At 42.1% G+C, this 16,586-nt stretch overlaps 1 protein-coding gene across 1 annotated transcript in view; it reads left to right on the forward strand.

Annotated features, from left to right (window-relative positions):
• Nucleotides 1-16,586, forward strand: part of FAM178B (family with sequence similarity 178 member B) — a 119,576-nt gene that overhangs the window by 78,946 nt on the left and 24,044 nt on the right. The window contains 2 exon segments of the mRNA XM_043984969.1: nt 1,543-1,630; nt 10,202-10,330. Coding sequence (XP_043840904.1) covers nt 1,543-1,630; nt 10,202-10,330 — 217 coding nt within the window.

Here is a 16,586-nt window from a genome sequence, read left to right on the forward strand (position 1 = left end):
AGCATGCTTATAAAAAAAGAGGTGAACATACTAAATTAGGACGGTGTCAGAATAGTCAAGTCTGAGCTTTTCTTTTTTTTTTTCTTCCCCAAAACCCTACTTTGTTAAACAGTCCACTTTCTAACTTTTCCCAGCCAGAAATGAGCTGGAACTGATTTTCTTAACTCATCCTCTTTTGCTGTTGTTGATCCCCTCTCCCAAGATTGTTCTGTTTGTTTGTACTGTTCCCTCCCAGCTGTACAGATGTAAAGATTCCCTACCACAGCCCATTCTAAAAACACAAACAGACATCACAGAATTTTAGAAAGCATGAAGACTGAGGGATTATATAGAAGAGTATTAGGAGAGGGAGTCCCGAGTGCCAGGCACCCATCAAACAGGAGCATTGGAGTGGATGAGGTGCTCCTGTTTTTTAGTTTGGGGCTAGAAGCCTATTGGATCCTAAGCTCAGTTTTGGCCCAAACTTTGGGCAGGTAACTCCCACCTTTTCTGCCCCACTTACCCTTTTGGCACATGGTGAGAAAGAGTTAAAGACCGAAAATGGGTATGAGCTGGAAGGGCTCCATGGAGATTCAGTGTGTTACTATCATTATGGCTATGGCTACACTGGTTTCCTGGACACTGGGCCTATGCTTTGCCTGTAATAGGAAGACTTTTACATCTGGTCCTCACATTACCTGAGGCCCTCTCAATTGCATCAGGGCCTACAGGAGAAGTTATAGGGCCTACAATACCCATTATGGTGAGTGGTAAGGGCACACAAGTGAGACTGAGGCAGAAGTAACAGGGTTCTTTTTCTCTTGCTTTTGCAGAATATCTCCACTAACATTCAGTAATGCATTCTCCTTACAGTCCATTCGGTAAAGTGGATTCTTTTGGTGTGAATTAAATGAATGCTACCCAGGGTCAACCCAAAGGAGAAGCTGAGTACTAGTCTAGGTCATTCCAATTTGGTCCTTGAACTTCTGGCTTTGAGATGCCTCTCTGGCTGTGGTCATGTCATGGGAAAATGATGGATGTACGAGTTCTTCAGTGAGTGCCAGATCTTACCATCTGGTACCTCATGAGAAAGCAACAAGTGTGTGGGGATGCTGAAAGAATTGTAATTATAGAGCAGCTGGAGGCAGAAAGAATGGAGATGTTGCCTTTCTCTGCCTTCCCTTCTCTATTCTGGTATCTCTGATTTCTGTTCCGGGGGACTAGGACTCTGTGACCACAGGATTAGCTGTTCTGCTAGGGGTACTGTGTTGTAGCTAGGAAGGAAAATGAGAGGAATAGGGTCAGGGAATTGAGTTCAGCTACAGGAACAGCAGGAGTTTGGCACAACCCTGGAGGGGAGATATGGATGAAAGAATGAATAGAGGAATGTTAAATGTGCATCTTGGTTTATATGTATTGCTGACTGCAGAAAATCCTTGGGCATTGAAATTGATGACTAAGCCTTATCTCCCATAGATTGCATTCTCTTTTTCTCCCTAGATATCCTTGCCTTCTCCTGGCCTCTAAACATAGTTAAGGCTTCCTTCTTTTCTTTTCCCACAGACAGCTTCGAGGTCAACTCAGCCTTGTGATCATTGCCCGGTTACTGGGACAGACAGAGGTCCCCCCTCTTTGGAAGGAAAGAGCCCAAGTAAGTGTTAGGATTGAAACAAAGTGGAAATTTGAAACTCTCTCAATATGCCCTATTCACATCTAATTCTCTGTGCCAGGTATAACAGCTTAAATGTAAAGAATAGAAGAATTCTACATTGGGGGAGGGAGATGAACATTGGAGTAGTAAAGTGGTAAACTCACAACTTATTAGTGACCTATAAACTAAACAATAGGTATTTCTAGAGTAGTAACTACCATGGGTCCAACTCTGTGTTAGAGTGATATAAATGGATCATATTGTGTTGTACATGCCCTCAAGGAATTTGGATAGGTAGAGTGTGGTCAGATTATAGGGGAGTCCAGTAGAAAACCTTCTCAATGAGAGGGGAGAGGCTGGGGGGAGGGAAAAAATTTGGAACTAAAAATTTAAAAATGAATTTTTTAAAAAAGAAAATTAAAGGGGAAGCTAGGTGGCACAGTGGATAGAGCACCAGCCCTGGAGTCAGGAGTACCTGAGTTCAAATCCAGCCTCAGACACTTGACACTTACAAGCCACGTGACCTTGGGCAAGTCACTTAACCCCAATTGCCTCAAAAAACCAAACCAACAAACAAAAAAAAAGGAAAATTAGGTATCTGGGTTTGCTCTCTTCAATAAATCTTGAAATCTGCTTTAAAAGAAAGTCAAGCAGAAGAATTTGAACTTAACATAACAGTCATAAATTTTTTATCCAAAGCGAGACATGATGAACCCTGATTTTAAGAAGACTCACTAGATGGGGCAGCTAGGTGGCACAGTGGATAGAGCCCCGGCCCTGGAGTCAGGAGTAGCTGAGTTCAAATCTGGCCTCAGACACTTAACACTTACTAGCTGTGTGACCCTGGGCAAGTCACTTAACCCCAATTGCCTCACTTTAAAAAAAAAAAAAAGAAGAAGACGACTCACTAGGCAATGCTATAGTAATGGAGAAAAAACATGATTTTGGGAAACTAGATGGGAGACTTGTTGTAGGATCTCAGTGTGGGATGATTGAGTACTTGGCCTAGTTGGAGGTAATGGAAGTGAAAAGGAAGAAGTGATTCCAAGAGACATTTCAAAGGAAGAAATGTAAGTCTTAGCGATAAATGGTATAAAGGGGTTGAAGAAGAAGAAACCAAAGGAAGAAACCAGGAGAAGGAGAAACCTTGAAGAATGAAAACCCCAAAATAGCTTTAACGTTTTTAGCCTGACCAACTTAAAAGAATGAGGTATAACATGGACAGGAACAGGAAGTAAGGGAAAAGGAGCTGTTGTGAAGTTGAAGAGACAGTATGACACCACAGGAAACACAATGGGCCATCAGAAGACACATGTCCTAGTAAGACCCAACCTTTTACTAGTTGTATGACCTTGAGCAAGTCATTTAAGTTCTAGGCTGTTGTTTCTTCATCAGTGAGCTAAGGGAGTTAGATCTCTAAGGTCTCCATCAGTCCCGATGTTCTGTGATCAACTTTGTTTTGTATAAGTTGGGTTTAATGACAGTACATCCAAATAGAGATGTCCTATAGGCAGGAAATATGGGCCTCTCTGAATCATCAGCAAAGAGATGCTATTAAAGATCCACTGTGTGCCAGGTAAATACTTTGGGGCAGAAGGAAGGGAGAAGGGCTATAAGCAAAGATGTCCTGGTAAATGTTTAACAACCAGTGCTCCAGAAAAAAGAAAAAAGTATACACAACACACTTTTAATCTGCATCATTACCATTTTATCAATCACCTTCTTAAGTCTAGACAATCAACAGAACAATAAATCAAGCCTTTGATTTGCAGCATTTGTTGATTTTTCTAAGGTGTAAATGGTCAGACTGGAAATATAATGATCAGCTTTACACCCCTGGACAAGTACTAAAAATAGTCCTTTTTCTATAGGAGCTAATCTTATTCTGAGGAGAAATAATATGTACACATACTATGGTATATACAAAATATATACAAAGTAAAACCAATATAATTTGGGGTTAGTGAGAAGATGCATGGGAGCTGATAAGAAAATGCCTTATGTGGGCAGGATGCTTTTGGCTGGGCCTTCCAGAATGCTAAGCTGGCAGAGTGTACCAGAACCATCACCTCCTGAGTCCCGGACACTTTGCCTTTCCTAATGCAGTTTAAGTTTGCATTATCTTTTTTGGATGCCATATCCTACTGTTGACTCATTGTGGATCGTGCAGTCCACTAGAACGAAATCTTATTCTTTTAGCTGAACAGCTTCCATTCATACCTCCCCTATTTGGTACTTCGGCAGTTAATTTTTCAAACCCAAGTGTAATATTATATTTATCTCTATTAAATTTCATCTTATTCAGTTTGACCTGACTTATTAAGATCTTTTCGATTCCTTATTCAAAGGAGAATTGTAGGATCATGGGATCAGAGATCAAGAATGCGAAGGGACCTCATGGGGAAGCTGACACCCAGAGAATTGAAGAGACTTGCCAAAGCTCCCATAGATTTTAAGCAGCAGAACCACTCTAGAGAGAGGGGTCTTTCCAATGTTCCATCCTGCCAAGTATCCCTCCTAGTTTCCTGTCATCTCCAAACTTGATGAACATTGTATCTATTCCTTTATCCATGTCATTGATTAAAAAACAAAAGTAGGGGCAGCTAGATGGCGCAGTGGATAGAGCACCGGCCCTGGAGTCAGGAGTACCTGAGTTCAAATCCGGCTTCAGACACTTAACACACACTTACTAGCTGTGTGACCCTGGGCAAGTCACTTAACCCCAATTGCCTCACTTAAAAAAAACAAAAAAAACAAAACAAACAAAAAAAAAAAACCAAAAGTTAAACTTTAAATGGCATAAGACTAAGCAAAGAAACCCTGCAGGAAAATAGGAGGGGAAGGGGATAAAGAGAGAGGGGCAAAAGAAGGAAGGGCAGAGTGAGGGAGGGGACAGACAGAAGCAAATCCCTTTTGAAGAGGGATAGCATGAAAGAAGATGGATAATAGAATAAATATCATGGGGAAGGGAATAGGATGGAAGGGAAACAGTTTATAATAGTAATCATGAAAAAGAGAAAAGGGGGAAAATTGTACAAGAAATATTTATAGTAACTCTTGGTGGAGGCTAAGAATTGAGAATCAAGGGAATGTCCATCAATTGAGGAATGATGGAAAAAGCTGTGCTATATGATTGTAGTGGAATGGTCTTGTGCTACAGTATGATCCCCCCAAAACCTGAAAAGACTAATGAACATCAATGTATAGTGAAGTGAGCAGAGCTGGGAGGACATTGTGCATAGTGACAGCAGTATTGTTCAATGAGCAATTGTGAATGACTTAACTAATCTCTGTAATGCAGTGATCCAAGACAATCCCAAAGAACTAATGAGGAAGCTTACCATGCACCCCTATAGAAAGAACTGATAAAAAGAACACTTGTGGATTGTACATATATAACCTGGTTGCAATCTTGTGGAGGGGGGAGGAAAGGGAAGGAGGGAGGGAGAAAAATTTGGAACTCTAAATCTTATGAAAATGAATGTTGAAAAGTACCCTTACATGTAACTGGAAAATAAAGAGCAAAAAAAAAAAAAAAAAAAAAAAAAGAGTAAGCAAAGATCCTCAAACTGAAGTTCTTTATTCCTTCCAAGGTCATGTTGAGCCATTAAAGACTACTTTTTGGGTTCAACTATTCAAACATTTCTGGATCTTCTTCCTGACTGTTTTTGTTTAGTTCACAACTTTCTAACTTGTCCATAAGAATAGTATGAGAGACTTGGTCAAATGTTCTGATAAAATTTAGTAAAAGTATATTTATAGTGGGGCAGCTAGGTGGCACAATGGATAGAACACCGGCCCTGGAGTACAAATCTGACTTCAGACACTTAACATTTACTGGCTGTGTGACCCTGGGCAAGTCACTTAACCCCAACTGCCTCACCAAAAAAAATTTAATTTAATTTAAATTTTAAAAGTATATTTACAGTATTTCTTTGAACTATCAACCTAATAATTCTGTCAAAAAAGGGAAATGAGCTTAGTCTGACATGAACTGTTCTTGCTGCCTATTTGTCATCGCTGCTGACTTTTCCACATGCTTGTTAACCATCCTTTAATGATATGTTTAGAATTTTGCCAGAAATCAAAGTTCAGCTCACCAGCCAAGAGCTTGACATCTCTATCCTCTTCCTTTTTTTTTTTTCTTTAAAAGAGGAACTAAACTTAACCCCTCAACAAACGTGTGGGTCTCCATTTGTTCATGAGGTTTTAGTAGACTACAAACTGAATCAGTAGTGTTGTATGGCAGCCAGAAAACCTACTGCACTCTTGGTCTACATTGAAGGATTCATTGTGTCTAGGACTAGGAAAGGGCTAGTGCTATTGTCTAGACCATGTCTAGAACATTACATTTAGTCATGGGCTCTCCATTTTAGGAAGGTTGTATTAAGCTGGAGAGTTTCTTGAGGACAGTTAGAATGGTCAAGAACGTTAAAGTTATAGTTTATGAGAAAACTGAGGATTCCTGGTTGAAGGAACTGAGAACCCGAGAAAAGACTTGGGGTTATGGGGAGGGGAAGAACATGATAATTGTCTTTAGTTATTTTAAGGGCTATCCTGTGGAGGAGAGATTCAATTTGTTTGGCTTGGTCTCAGAAGACAGAAATAGGAGCAATGGTTTGAAATTGAAGAGATGATAATATAGATTTGATATAAGAATAAACTTTCTAACAACCAGAGCTATTTAAAGATGCAATAGGCTGTTTTATGTAGTTAGTCAATTCCTTCTCACTTGACTCCAAAGCAAAGACTAACTACTTGTTAGGTATGTGGCAAATGGGGTTTTTGCTCCAAAGACATTGAATTACTCTGAAATTCCTTCCAACTGTGATGTGTTATGATTCTTATACAGAGTCCAAGATATCAACAATAGGAGGAAAGTCTAGAGTATTAGAGAAGTGGTTGAATCCATGTGGTTTAGCATGAAGAGAGAATTCAGTATAGCCAGGAAATTAGGAATGAACTGAAGTAAAAAGGAGTTACGTAGGAGCAGGTTTTGTGGTATTGGGAGAGATCTAGATAAAGAGTTAATCAGATGCCCATCAGTTGGGGAATGACTGAACAAGTTGTGGTATATGAATGGTTGTGTTTTTTGGGGTTTTTTTTGGTGGGGCAATGAGAGTTAAGTGACTTGCCAGCTAATTAGTGTCAAGTGTCTGAGGTCGGATTTGAACTCAGGTCCTCCTGAATCTAGGGCTGGCACTTTAGCCACTGTGCTACCTAGCTGCCCCAGAGAGAGAAAGAGAGAGAGAGAGAGAGAGAGAGAGAGAGAGAGAGAGAGAGAGAGAATTCAGAACTGAAGATAAAACAAAATTGAATTTAAAATAGAATTGGAAAACTGAATTAATCTCATATATTAAGTGGTGTGTTGTGTCAAGGTAGTCATGCTATTGGGTGACTGATGAGGTATGAGATCACAAACAATCATTCTATCTTGGAAAGATCCAGCATCAGTGCTGATGCCACCTTGGGATCATTCCACCCTTGGCATCATCATGAGAGCTACGATAAACAAACTCATCTTCCTTATTCCAGAATAGAAAATAATAACCCAGCCAAGGGAGGCCTCTTTCCTTGAGTAATTATTTGATTCCTGGTGTGAGTTGTTTGCTCTTCATGGTTGAATGTTTGGCACGACGTCTAACAACTTCAGGCAGTTTACAATCTGTACCCTAACTCTACCAATACCTGTCACAGCCAAAATAAGTCCTTACGCTAAGCTTACTGCAGGTAGGAGTGTGTGTGTGTGTGTGTGTGTGTGTGTGTGTGTGTGTAAGGTTATTTCTTAAATGATTCATCCTTTTAATTCAGCTCTCTAGTGCTATACCCACAGCCGGGAAATGTAAAAAGAATAAGCAATCAGCAAGTACAATAGCAAATAACAGGGAGAAGCAGCTTGGTGAGCTGATCTGATTGAAGCTGTTTTAACTAAGCAAGAAGAAGAAAATGGGAGCAAGTGAGGCGCCTGTGAATATGTGCCATCCCCTTTGGGTAGGCTCATGGAGTTTAGGACCATTTGGAGAGTAAAAGTGAGTTTGCACAGTGCAAAGCCAAAAGGAAATGATGCTAATGACCATGATACCGAAGGAATATATTTTCTGTTTGGGTCGTGTATGTGTAACAGTCTAGTTCTCTTTCCTTTAATCTCTTTGTCTTGAAGGGAAAAATCTAAGGCTTGTGCAGTTGTAAGAAATGAACGGACAAGGGTATTTTAGAAACTTCTCCCCAGATTTCTAAGAGCGGGCCAAAGGACTGAGACTTGAGTGGTTTGAGTGCAGAGCCAGGTCAATGTTATGTCCAAGCTTCTCATTATTTCATCACAATAGCCAGTCAGCGCTCCCTTATTCTCCCTCCTCCTCCTTTTCATGAAGGAAGATAGATGATTTGCTCAAGAACACAGCACCATTTCTAGGGCCACAGAATTGGGGGAGAGGGAGAGGGAGAAGGAGAGGGAGATGATCCTGGCACCTAGCCACAATTTCATCCCTTTAGCAGCCTTGAGACTTTGGCTGTCTAAACCTGCAATCTGGTGGATAGGTGCTGAGTTGAGTGTCTGCCTAGTGAGTCATGTTGAATCATGACGAAGCAGCCAGGTGCACTTGAGAAGAGGGGCTTCGGGGTGAGCTGGGGAGCTGGACTTGGGGAAAGGTGGTACTCTAGATCGTGAACAACCATGTGGATATAGTGTGCACAAGTAGTTTGGATTCAGGTTTCTGGGGTGGAGGAGACTGGGAAATGTATGAATACCCATACCCCGCCCCCCTCACAAGAGTTGCATTTGTGGACCTGACAAGCTCTCCTCTCCTATATACCCATTTGCTCCTCCCTCTCCATCTCATATAATGTCTGAGAAGCCAGAGCCTTGTTGTCTGCTTTTGCAGACACTGAGGAGCTAATTTCCGAGAAATTAGTCAGCCCCTTCCAGTTTTCAGCCCGAGGAGATCAAGGGTTCCCACTAGTAGAGGCTGCCCAAGTGAACTTATCACCTGTCAGTTTGTAAGCTCCAGGCTACATGCCCCTAGGCGTTTAGACTGATGGTTAGATTATATACTTAGATGCTGTCTGACACCTTCTACCCAAGTACTAAGATAGAGTGTGTTTTCTCATTTGTCTCCCTTTTTTTTGGAATGTAGAATTTAGAGGAAAACAGCAAAGAAAGGAGAAAGCATTTACCCAGCGACAGAGACCCTCTTTATAGACCTTGTTGTTCCAGACTCACTACTTTTACTTGTATAGGATTAGAATCCCATGGGTTCGATATAACCTTTGTGCATTCGTTCTTGTTTTGTTTTGTTTTGGTTTTGCAGGGCAATGAGGGTTAAGTGACTTGCCCAGGGTCACACAGCTAGTGTCAAGTGTCTGAGGCTGGATTCGAACTCAGGTCCTCCTGAATCCAAGGCCAGTGCTCTATCCACTGCGTCACCTAGCTGCCCCTGTGCATTCATTCTTAGAGTTATAAATTTAGAGTAAACCAAGACCTAAAGAGGTTAACAACTTGTCCAAGAACAGACAGGCAGGGTTGGAATTAATTTTCATTTATTTATTTATTTTTGTGCCAGGCAATGAGGGTTAAGTAACTTGCCCAGGGTCACACAGCTAGTATGTGTCAAGTGTCTGAGGCTGGATTTGAACTCAGGTCCTCTTGGTTCTAGGACCTGTGCTTTATCTGCTGTATCCAGTGTATTACACATACACTGGGTTGTGTACCTGGTTAGCCACCTAGCTACCCCCTAGGGTTGGAATTCAAAGGTACATTTTCTGATTCCCACTCTAGTCCCCTCTCCACTATATATACCACACTGTTTCTTTGATACCTCGCATTTGTATAGCGCTTTAGAATTTACAACTTGCTTCTCTCCTAGGTAAATACTATCATTCTCATATAATTCATTTATTTGGCTTTTTAAGCTCTGTTTTATAATAAGATGGTGGTGGGGGGCAGCTAGATGGCGCAGTGGTAAAACACCGGTCCTGGATTCAGGAGTACCTGGGTTCAAATCCGACCTCAGATACTTGACATTTACTAGCTGTGTGACCCTGGGCAAGTCACTTAACCCTCATTGCCCTGCAAAAAAAAAATAAATAAATAAGATGAGGGAACAGAAGTGCAGATACTTTGAATGACTTGCCCGTGGTCATACAGATAATAAGTGTCTGAGGCAGGATTTGAATCCAGGTCTCCTGATTTCAAGTTCATTGAACATTCCACCCTGTCACACTTTCCTTACAAACATCCCTCATAAATGAGGTAGCACAAGCATTCTTAGCCCTTGTCTGTATCTGAGGAAACTGAGATTGGGAGAGGTTGTGACTTATCTAGGATCAGGAAGCTATTAAGCTTCAGGGCTAAGGCTTGAACCCAATTCTGATTCCAAGTCTCTGCTGCCTGTCCCTGATAATGTATTAGATTCCTAGGGCTTAAAGAAAGCAATTTTCAGCTTCTAGATTAAAAAAAAAAAAAGAACAAAGAAGCTGCTTGGTTGTGGGCTCCTGCTTGGATTCCTGAATTCCTCAGTGCACATCTCTAAGCACCCCATCAATGATACATCCTCCTTCTCCTCTTCTTTCCAGCTGCCCTTGCTCTGCCATCTCCTGGGCCTCATGAAACCATCTTCCTTAGGGCAATACTTGGTTGCCTGCTCACCAGCCTTGCAAAACCAGAAGCAGCAGCTAGAAGTCAACACGGAGCTAGATCAGGAGGTGAGCCCTTTGCATGTCTTCTCAGCCGCTAAGACCTGTATGTAGTAAGGCTCTATGGGATGATGTGTTTCCATTACTTTCCTTCCTTTGCCCCTCACCAAAATTTTTTTTTTAATAAAAAAAAAAATCCCTGAGGCAATTCCAGGGCAGATACTAACAGGTTGCCTCCCTTATTAAGAGGAGGTGCTAATTATCTGCTCTGTAGCCTGTAATTAGTACCTTTGTACACACCCCCTCATGGAGACACTGACAGGCAATATAGTATATACTAGGCATGGAGACTCGAGTGGATCCCTGACACCACACATGTGAATTACTGTGTCTTTCACAGCGGGACATGAGTTAGTCTTCAAGTAAGGCCTAGGGAGTTGGGTGAAGCTGGCTAGGGGTGGAATAAAAAGATAAGGAGCCAACTAGTTTTGTCATTGAAATGTAAGGGGGTGCAGATACTTGCTTTACCTTATGAAGACTGAAGGAATCCAATCCCAGGGTCTCTGGGCCCCCACCTTTTTCATTCCTAAAGAGCCAAGGTACTTGCATGGGTCAAATGTAGCAAAGCTAGATCAGGCCCTTTGGCTTTGGCCCTGGCCCTTTTACTTCTTGGAAGTTTAGGTAGGCAGCCCGTTCAGAGAAACCTTCTCTGAGGTTAATTTCAATTCATCCAAAGGTGCAGCCTTTGGGCATCCTTTTTGCAAATCAGATAAATGAATTAATTACTTAATGAATATAGGACCATTAAGGAGATGTGATCATTCCTGGAGTAGGCTTCTCCTCTGGGAAAACCTGGAGGAGATTATCTTTCAGTTCTTCCTGATATTCAGCACATTTCTGGGACTGCTGCTTCCCAGGAGAGTCACAGCTGCCTCCAGTCCTTATTCTGCTTTGCCAAGTATTATCTATAAACCAGACCTACTTGTTTATTAGAATTCCAGGCTTGCGCTGGAGTTTCTAAAAAAGCAGGACCCATCATTGACCACTTAAGGACAAAGGTAGCTCTTCATCCCGAAATGGATGAAGTTAGCTTTTAGTTCATGTATAAGCAGCCTCTTTAATCCTGGATGCCATGAGCATGGATGAGCAACGCTCATTGGGAGGCAGGCCTAGATCATAAAAAAAAAAAAAAATGGGAATGGCCGAAGAAGGAAGGTAAGAGGGAGAGAAAGGAAGGCAAAGTATGTAATAAAGATTCATAAAGTACCACCACCATGTACTTCAGCAGCCTCCCATAGGTGCTTCTTACCCGTCTTTGCCATCTCCAAGTCAGCAGGTTATCATTTTTGGCTTTACTGCCTGCCTGTTAGTGCCTTCCTAATGAGAGAATATATCCATTTAAAAGGCCAAAAGGGAAGGGACTGCTGGTTTCCATTGCATATAGAAGATTAAAGTTTCTGGTGGCCACCAATGGCCACCATTTTAGAAAATGGCCTGCTGGATTCACAACAGAATCAGAGCGGGTACACAGAAGCACAGGGTTTGAAGTGTTGGGGTATGTCATGGGGGATAGAGGAGACTCTATAGAAGAGCATGAGAGGGGGTTTTGAGTAACTTGCCTGGTAGAAACTTTCTCATTGTCACATTTGACTCAATCTCTCCTTCTTCTTTTTTTTTTTTTTTTTGCGGGGCAATGGGGGTTAAGTGACTTGCCCAGGGTCACACAGCTAGTAAGTGTCAAGTGTCTGAGGTCGGATTTGAACTCAGGTACTCCTGAATCCAGGGCCGGTGCTTTACCACTGCACCACCTAGCCACCCCCTCAATCTCTCCTTCTTGTTGCACATTTTCCTTTCCTTGGAGCTCTGTTTCCTTGCCCTGCAGGGCAAAATGTCGAATAAGCTCATCAAAAATGGGGTAGGAAAAAGAATACTGCCCCAGTAAAGGCAAACAAACAAGGAGCAAACGGGGTAGATGACCTGTGTCGTATTTTGTTTTGCCTGAATATTGCGTGAACTGAAAAGTTCAAGTTATTTAAGAAACCCTCATGCCTATTGCTACTCAGGCAGGGTGGGGCCTGATTAGTGGTCTTTAATAGAGCCCATGGGAAGCTGGCGCCCAGTCTTGATTCTACAACAACTGACTCCTCATTAGGGTCGAGCATGTTTCATCTTCAAAGAAGACCAGACTCCTCACTAGCCAGAGAGCGAGTGGCGTCATTAACCCAATTTTACAGGTAGCCATGTTCTTTGCCACTGAAGAGCCTTTCATCCTGAGAGCTCAAAGGGTTGGGCTTCTCCCATGGTACAGATGGGGAAACTGAGGCCAGGGTAGCCATGATATTAACCTAAAGTGACCCAGCTCTCCCCAGCTCTTGAGGCTACGCTCTCACTTACATTTTGCCAAAACTTAAGGCCCTTTGGTTATAGTTACCCCTGAGAAAACCAACCCATGTCCTGTCCGTAGTTCCACCTTCCATTGTAAATTAAAACTTCTGCCAGAGAATTCTACTTCTTCCCTCAATTTCTTTCAAATGCTTCTCATACATACTGACTATGCCATCTCCCCACTCATACTCCAGTGGCTTCCTATGGCTTCTAGGATCAAATATAACATGCTTTGTTTGGCATTTAAAGCCTTTCACAAGGGGCGGCTAGGTGGTGCAGTGGATAAAGCATCAGCCCTGGATTCAGGAGGACCTGAGTTCAAATTTGGCCTCCAACACTTGATATTTACTAGCTTTGTAACCCTGGCCAAGTCACTTGACCCTCATTTCCTCACCAAAAAAACCAAAAACAAAATAAAGCCTTTCAGAGCATGAAATAATGAAAACCAAAGTGAGAAGAAGCAAGAGAACATTGTATACAGTAACAGCAATATTGTTTGAAGAGTAATTGTGAACCAAGTTATTCTGAGTACTATAAATACTCAAATTAACTATAGAGGACCTATGAAGGAAGATGTCATCCACCTTGATAGAACTGATAAACAGAAGTACATGTGGTATGGTTGACACATATTTATAAATCTATGTCAAATGGTGGCCTTCTCTCGTTTGAGGTGAGCAGGGAGGGAGACAGCATAGAACTTAAAATGTAATCTCCCCCCCCAAATTAAATTAAATTTAAAAAAAATCATAGAGGCAGCTAGATGGTGCGGTGAATAGAGCACTGGCCCTGGAGTCAGGAGGACCTGAGTTCAAATCCAGCCTCAGACACTTAACACTTACTAGCTGTGTGACCCTGGGCAAGTCACTTAAGCCCAATTGCTTCACTAAAAAAAAAAAAAATCATAAAGCCTTTCACAACCTGTTCCCTTTGCAGACTTCAAACAGTTGATGATTAGCTCTGCAGGCCTATTGGCTGTTCATTTCAAAAGACGCTCCATCTCCAGACTCTAAACTTTTCAGTGACTGTCCCCCAAGCCTCCACCTCACCTCCATCTACTGACTTCCTTGGCCTCCTTCAAGACTCAGGTCAAATGGTGTCTATGGCAGGAAGCCTTTCCTAGTTCCCCCTACTATGAAGGCCTTCCCTCTGAGATCCCCTTCTGTCTTCTCTCTCTAGCTTGCATGTACATCGCTATTTGCATATTGTCTCACCTGTCAGAAAACAAACTCCTTGAGGGCGGGTGCCATGGTTTTGCCTTTCTTTGTACCCCCAGCACTTAGAACAGGGCACATAGTTAAGAACTCAGTAAACATTTCTTGGTTTTCTCATTCCTCTCTCATGGCTATGCAGCCTTGGTCCAGTCATTCAGCTATCTCCTCACTATGCATCCTTTTCAATCGATCAGAAGGGAAGGAAGTGGATATTTATTAAATGTCCTCTACTATAGGTCAGATGCTGTGCTAATTTTTTTTTAATTTTGGGGGAGAGGGGCAATGAGGGTTAAGTGACTTGCCCAAGGTCACACAGCTAGTAAGTGTCAAGTGTCTGAGGCCAGATTTGAACTCAGGTCCTCCTGATTCCAGGCTCAGTGCTCTATCCTTTTTACTAGCTGCCTCATTTATTAAGGCCTCACTATGTGCTAGCTCCTCTGCTAAGTGCTGATAATGTAAAGATGGGCAAAAATGTAAAAACAACACATGCCTTCAAGGAGCTTACATCCTAATTGGGAAAGATCATCTATAAATAGGTACATGTACAATAGGTATAGAGTAGAAGAAAGACAGTCTTAGAGAGAACAACTTAAGTGACTGGGGGCACTGGGGAGCCCTTCATAGCCTCAGAATCTACCTCTTTCACCACCTTCTTGGTGTTCACACTATAAAGAGTCGTGGATGAGGATGAAGACTCAGCTTTTCCCATTAGATGCTCTTGGCTATAGAAATGTGATACAGTTATGGCAGTAACAATCATAGTGTATTGTTGGTAATTATTAGCTACCAAGATTCCTGCCTTGGAAAGCCAACCACCCATTAAACAAAGGAGGCAGCCTGTTCTAGTGGACATAGCCCCACCATAGGAATTCTTGAGACTGACTTCTTGTTCCAACTCAGTCAGGACCAGCCAGCAAAGCAGTAGCAGAGCTCAGTAATAACTGTCTCTCACAAGACTTTGTGTCAGCCCTGGAGTTGAAATTTGGTGACATGGGCTGTGAATATTAGTTCTGCTACTTAACTCTGTGACCTTGGGAAAACCACTTGGTCTCTCTGGGCCTCAATTTCCTCATTTGTAAAATGCAAGGGGGCGGTTGTTTTATCGAGATGATCTCTAAATCCCATGATCTTATAAACTTTTAAGCATTCTTTTGAATCCTTTTGAAGACCTGGAAAAAAAAAGGGTTTGATGAATATACTTCACAGTGAGTTTTGATATTCACCGACATATTCTAGTCACCAGGTTTTGAATCACATTTCTGTAGGAGAAAATTTGATCAAATAAATGAGGTCAAAGTAGAAAGATGCTTTACTGGTCATAATAATGATGGTGATGGTTATGATATAATCTAAAGGGGGGCAGCTAGGTGGCACAGTGTATAAAGCACTGACCTTGGATTCAGGAGGACCTGAGTTCAAATCCAGCCTCAGACACTTGACACTAACTGTGTGACCCTGGGCAAGTCGCTTAACCCTCATTGCCATGGGGGGGAAAAAAAAAAAAATATATATATATATATATATATATATATATATATATATATTCTAAAGGGAGTAATCTGTCAGGTTGAAAGTAGGAATGAAAAAAAAAAAGGAAAGTAGGAATGAGAAAATGTCCTAGGATGAAGATCCTCAAGGTTGCCTTGATTTGGTTTGTGAGGCAACCATCCCTGCCTCTCAAAGTAGGCATCCCCTTTTTCCATTCTCTGTCAATACTGCAAAGCCAGGTCCAGTTTAATAACATTACCATCTCAAAGTCACTAACAAGTGCCAGAAAATTGAAAATGGTCCAGGTGTTCTTCCCCAGCATATGGAACTGAAGGCGATGCTGACATAGGGGAAGGGGAAGAGAGATTTGGAATAGAGCTGATGCATTCAGGAGCCTTGTCTTGAAGACACTCTTGACGTCCAGTTCCCTTGGTGCCAGCCATTAGTTGGGACACACATTTGATTTTTCTGCCTTCTGTTTAGTAGCACATCTTCTGTTTGCCATAGTCTAGAAGAATATCCTGATGAAGCAGAAAAACAGGCTTTGTGTCTCTGGGGGTTTCTTCATCTATGCTAATTTAGTTCCGCCCAGGCCTAAGTTGTAGAGTGACAGGGTTGCCTCGATGCCAAGCTCCATGAGAGCATATGTGTCTGGGTGCTCGTGTTCCCAGGTTTCCCTCCTGAGTGGGCAAACTCAAGCTTCTCTGGGCTTGGGTGGTGAGTGTGGGTGACATTGTGTTTGTTCATAGAAGATGTGTGTTTGTTTTCATTTTATTTTATGAATGTATGTGCTTTTGTAATGTTTCTATGTATGTCTCTGCCCATGTTGTGCATGTCTGCCAGTGTTTCTCTGTGTGTTGCTTGTCAGGCATGGAACTCCTTTGTGTTTGCATGTATTGTGTGTTTCTGTGCGCATTGTGTTCTGTGTGATGTCTTAATAGAGGAGATGAACAAGTTTTACTGCTTTCACTGCTGCGTCAGGTAGCCAGGTAGGTAGATCTGTCTGGGGCGTATGGGGTGAGGTTTGGCCAGGTCATGACAGGGAGAGGCACTTCTCTCTCTCTCAGAAGTGAGGAACTAAAGATGTGGCTATATCCTGATAGCAAAGTCAGCCTCTACTGTCTTTGAGAGTCCTTGCTCCTCTTTTTTCCAGACCCATTTGATTGTTTTTAGTTCCTATTCCTAAGATTACCTCCCCTCTGCTCTTAGGCCTAATAGGGATCAAAGAGATAAGCAGA

Source organism: Dromiciops gliroides, chromosome 2 (assembly GCF_019393635.1).
Source record: "Dromiciops gliroides isolate mDroGli1 chromosome 2, mDroGli1.pri, whole genome shotgun sequence".
Classification (NCBI taxonomy): Eukaryota; Metazoa; Chordata; class Mammalia; order Microbiotheria; family Microbiotheriidae; genus Dromiciops; species Dromiciops gliroides.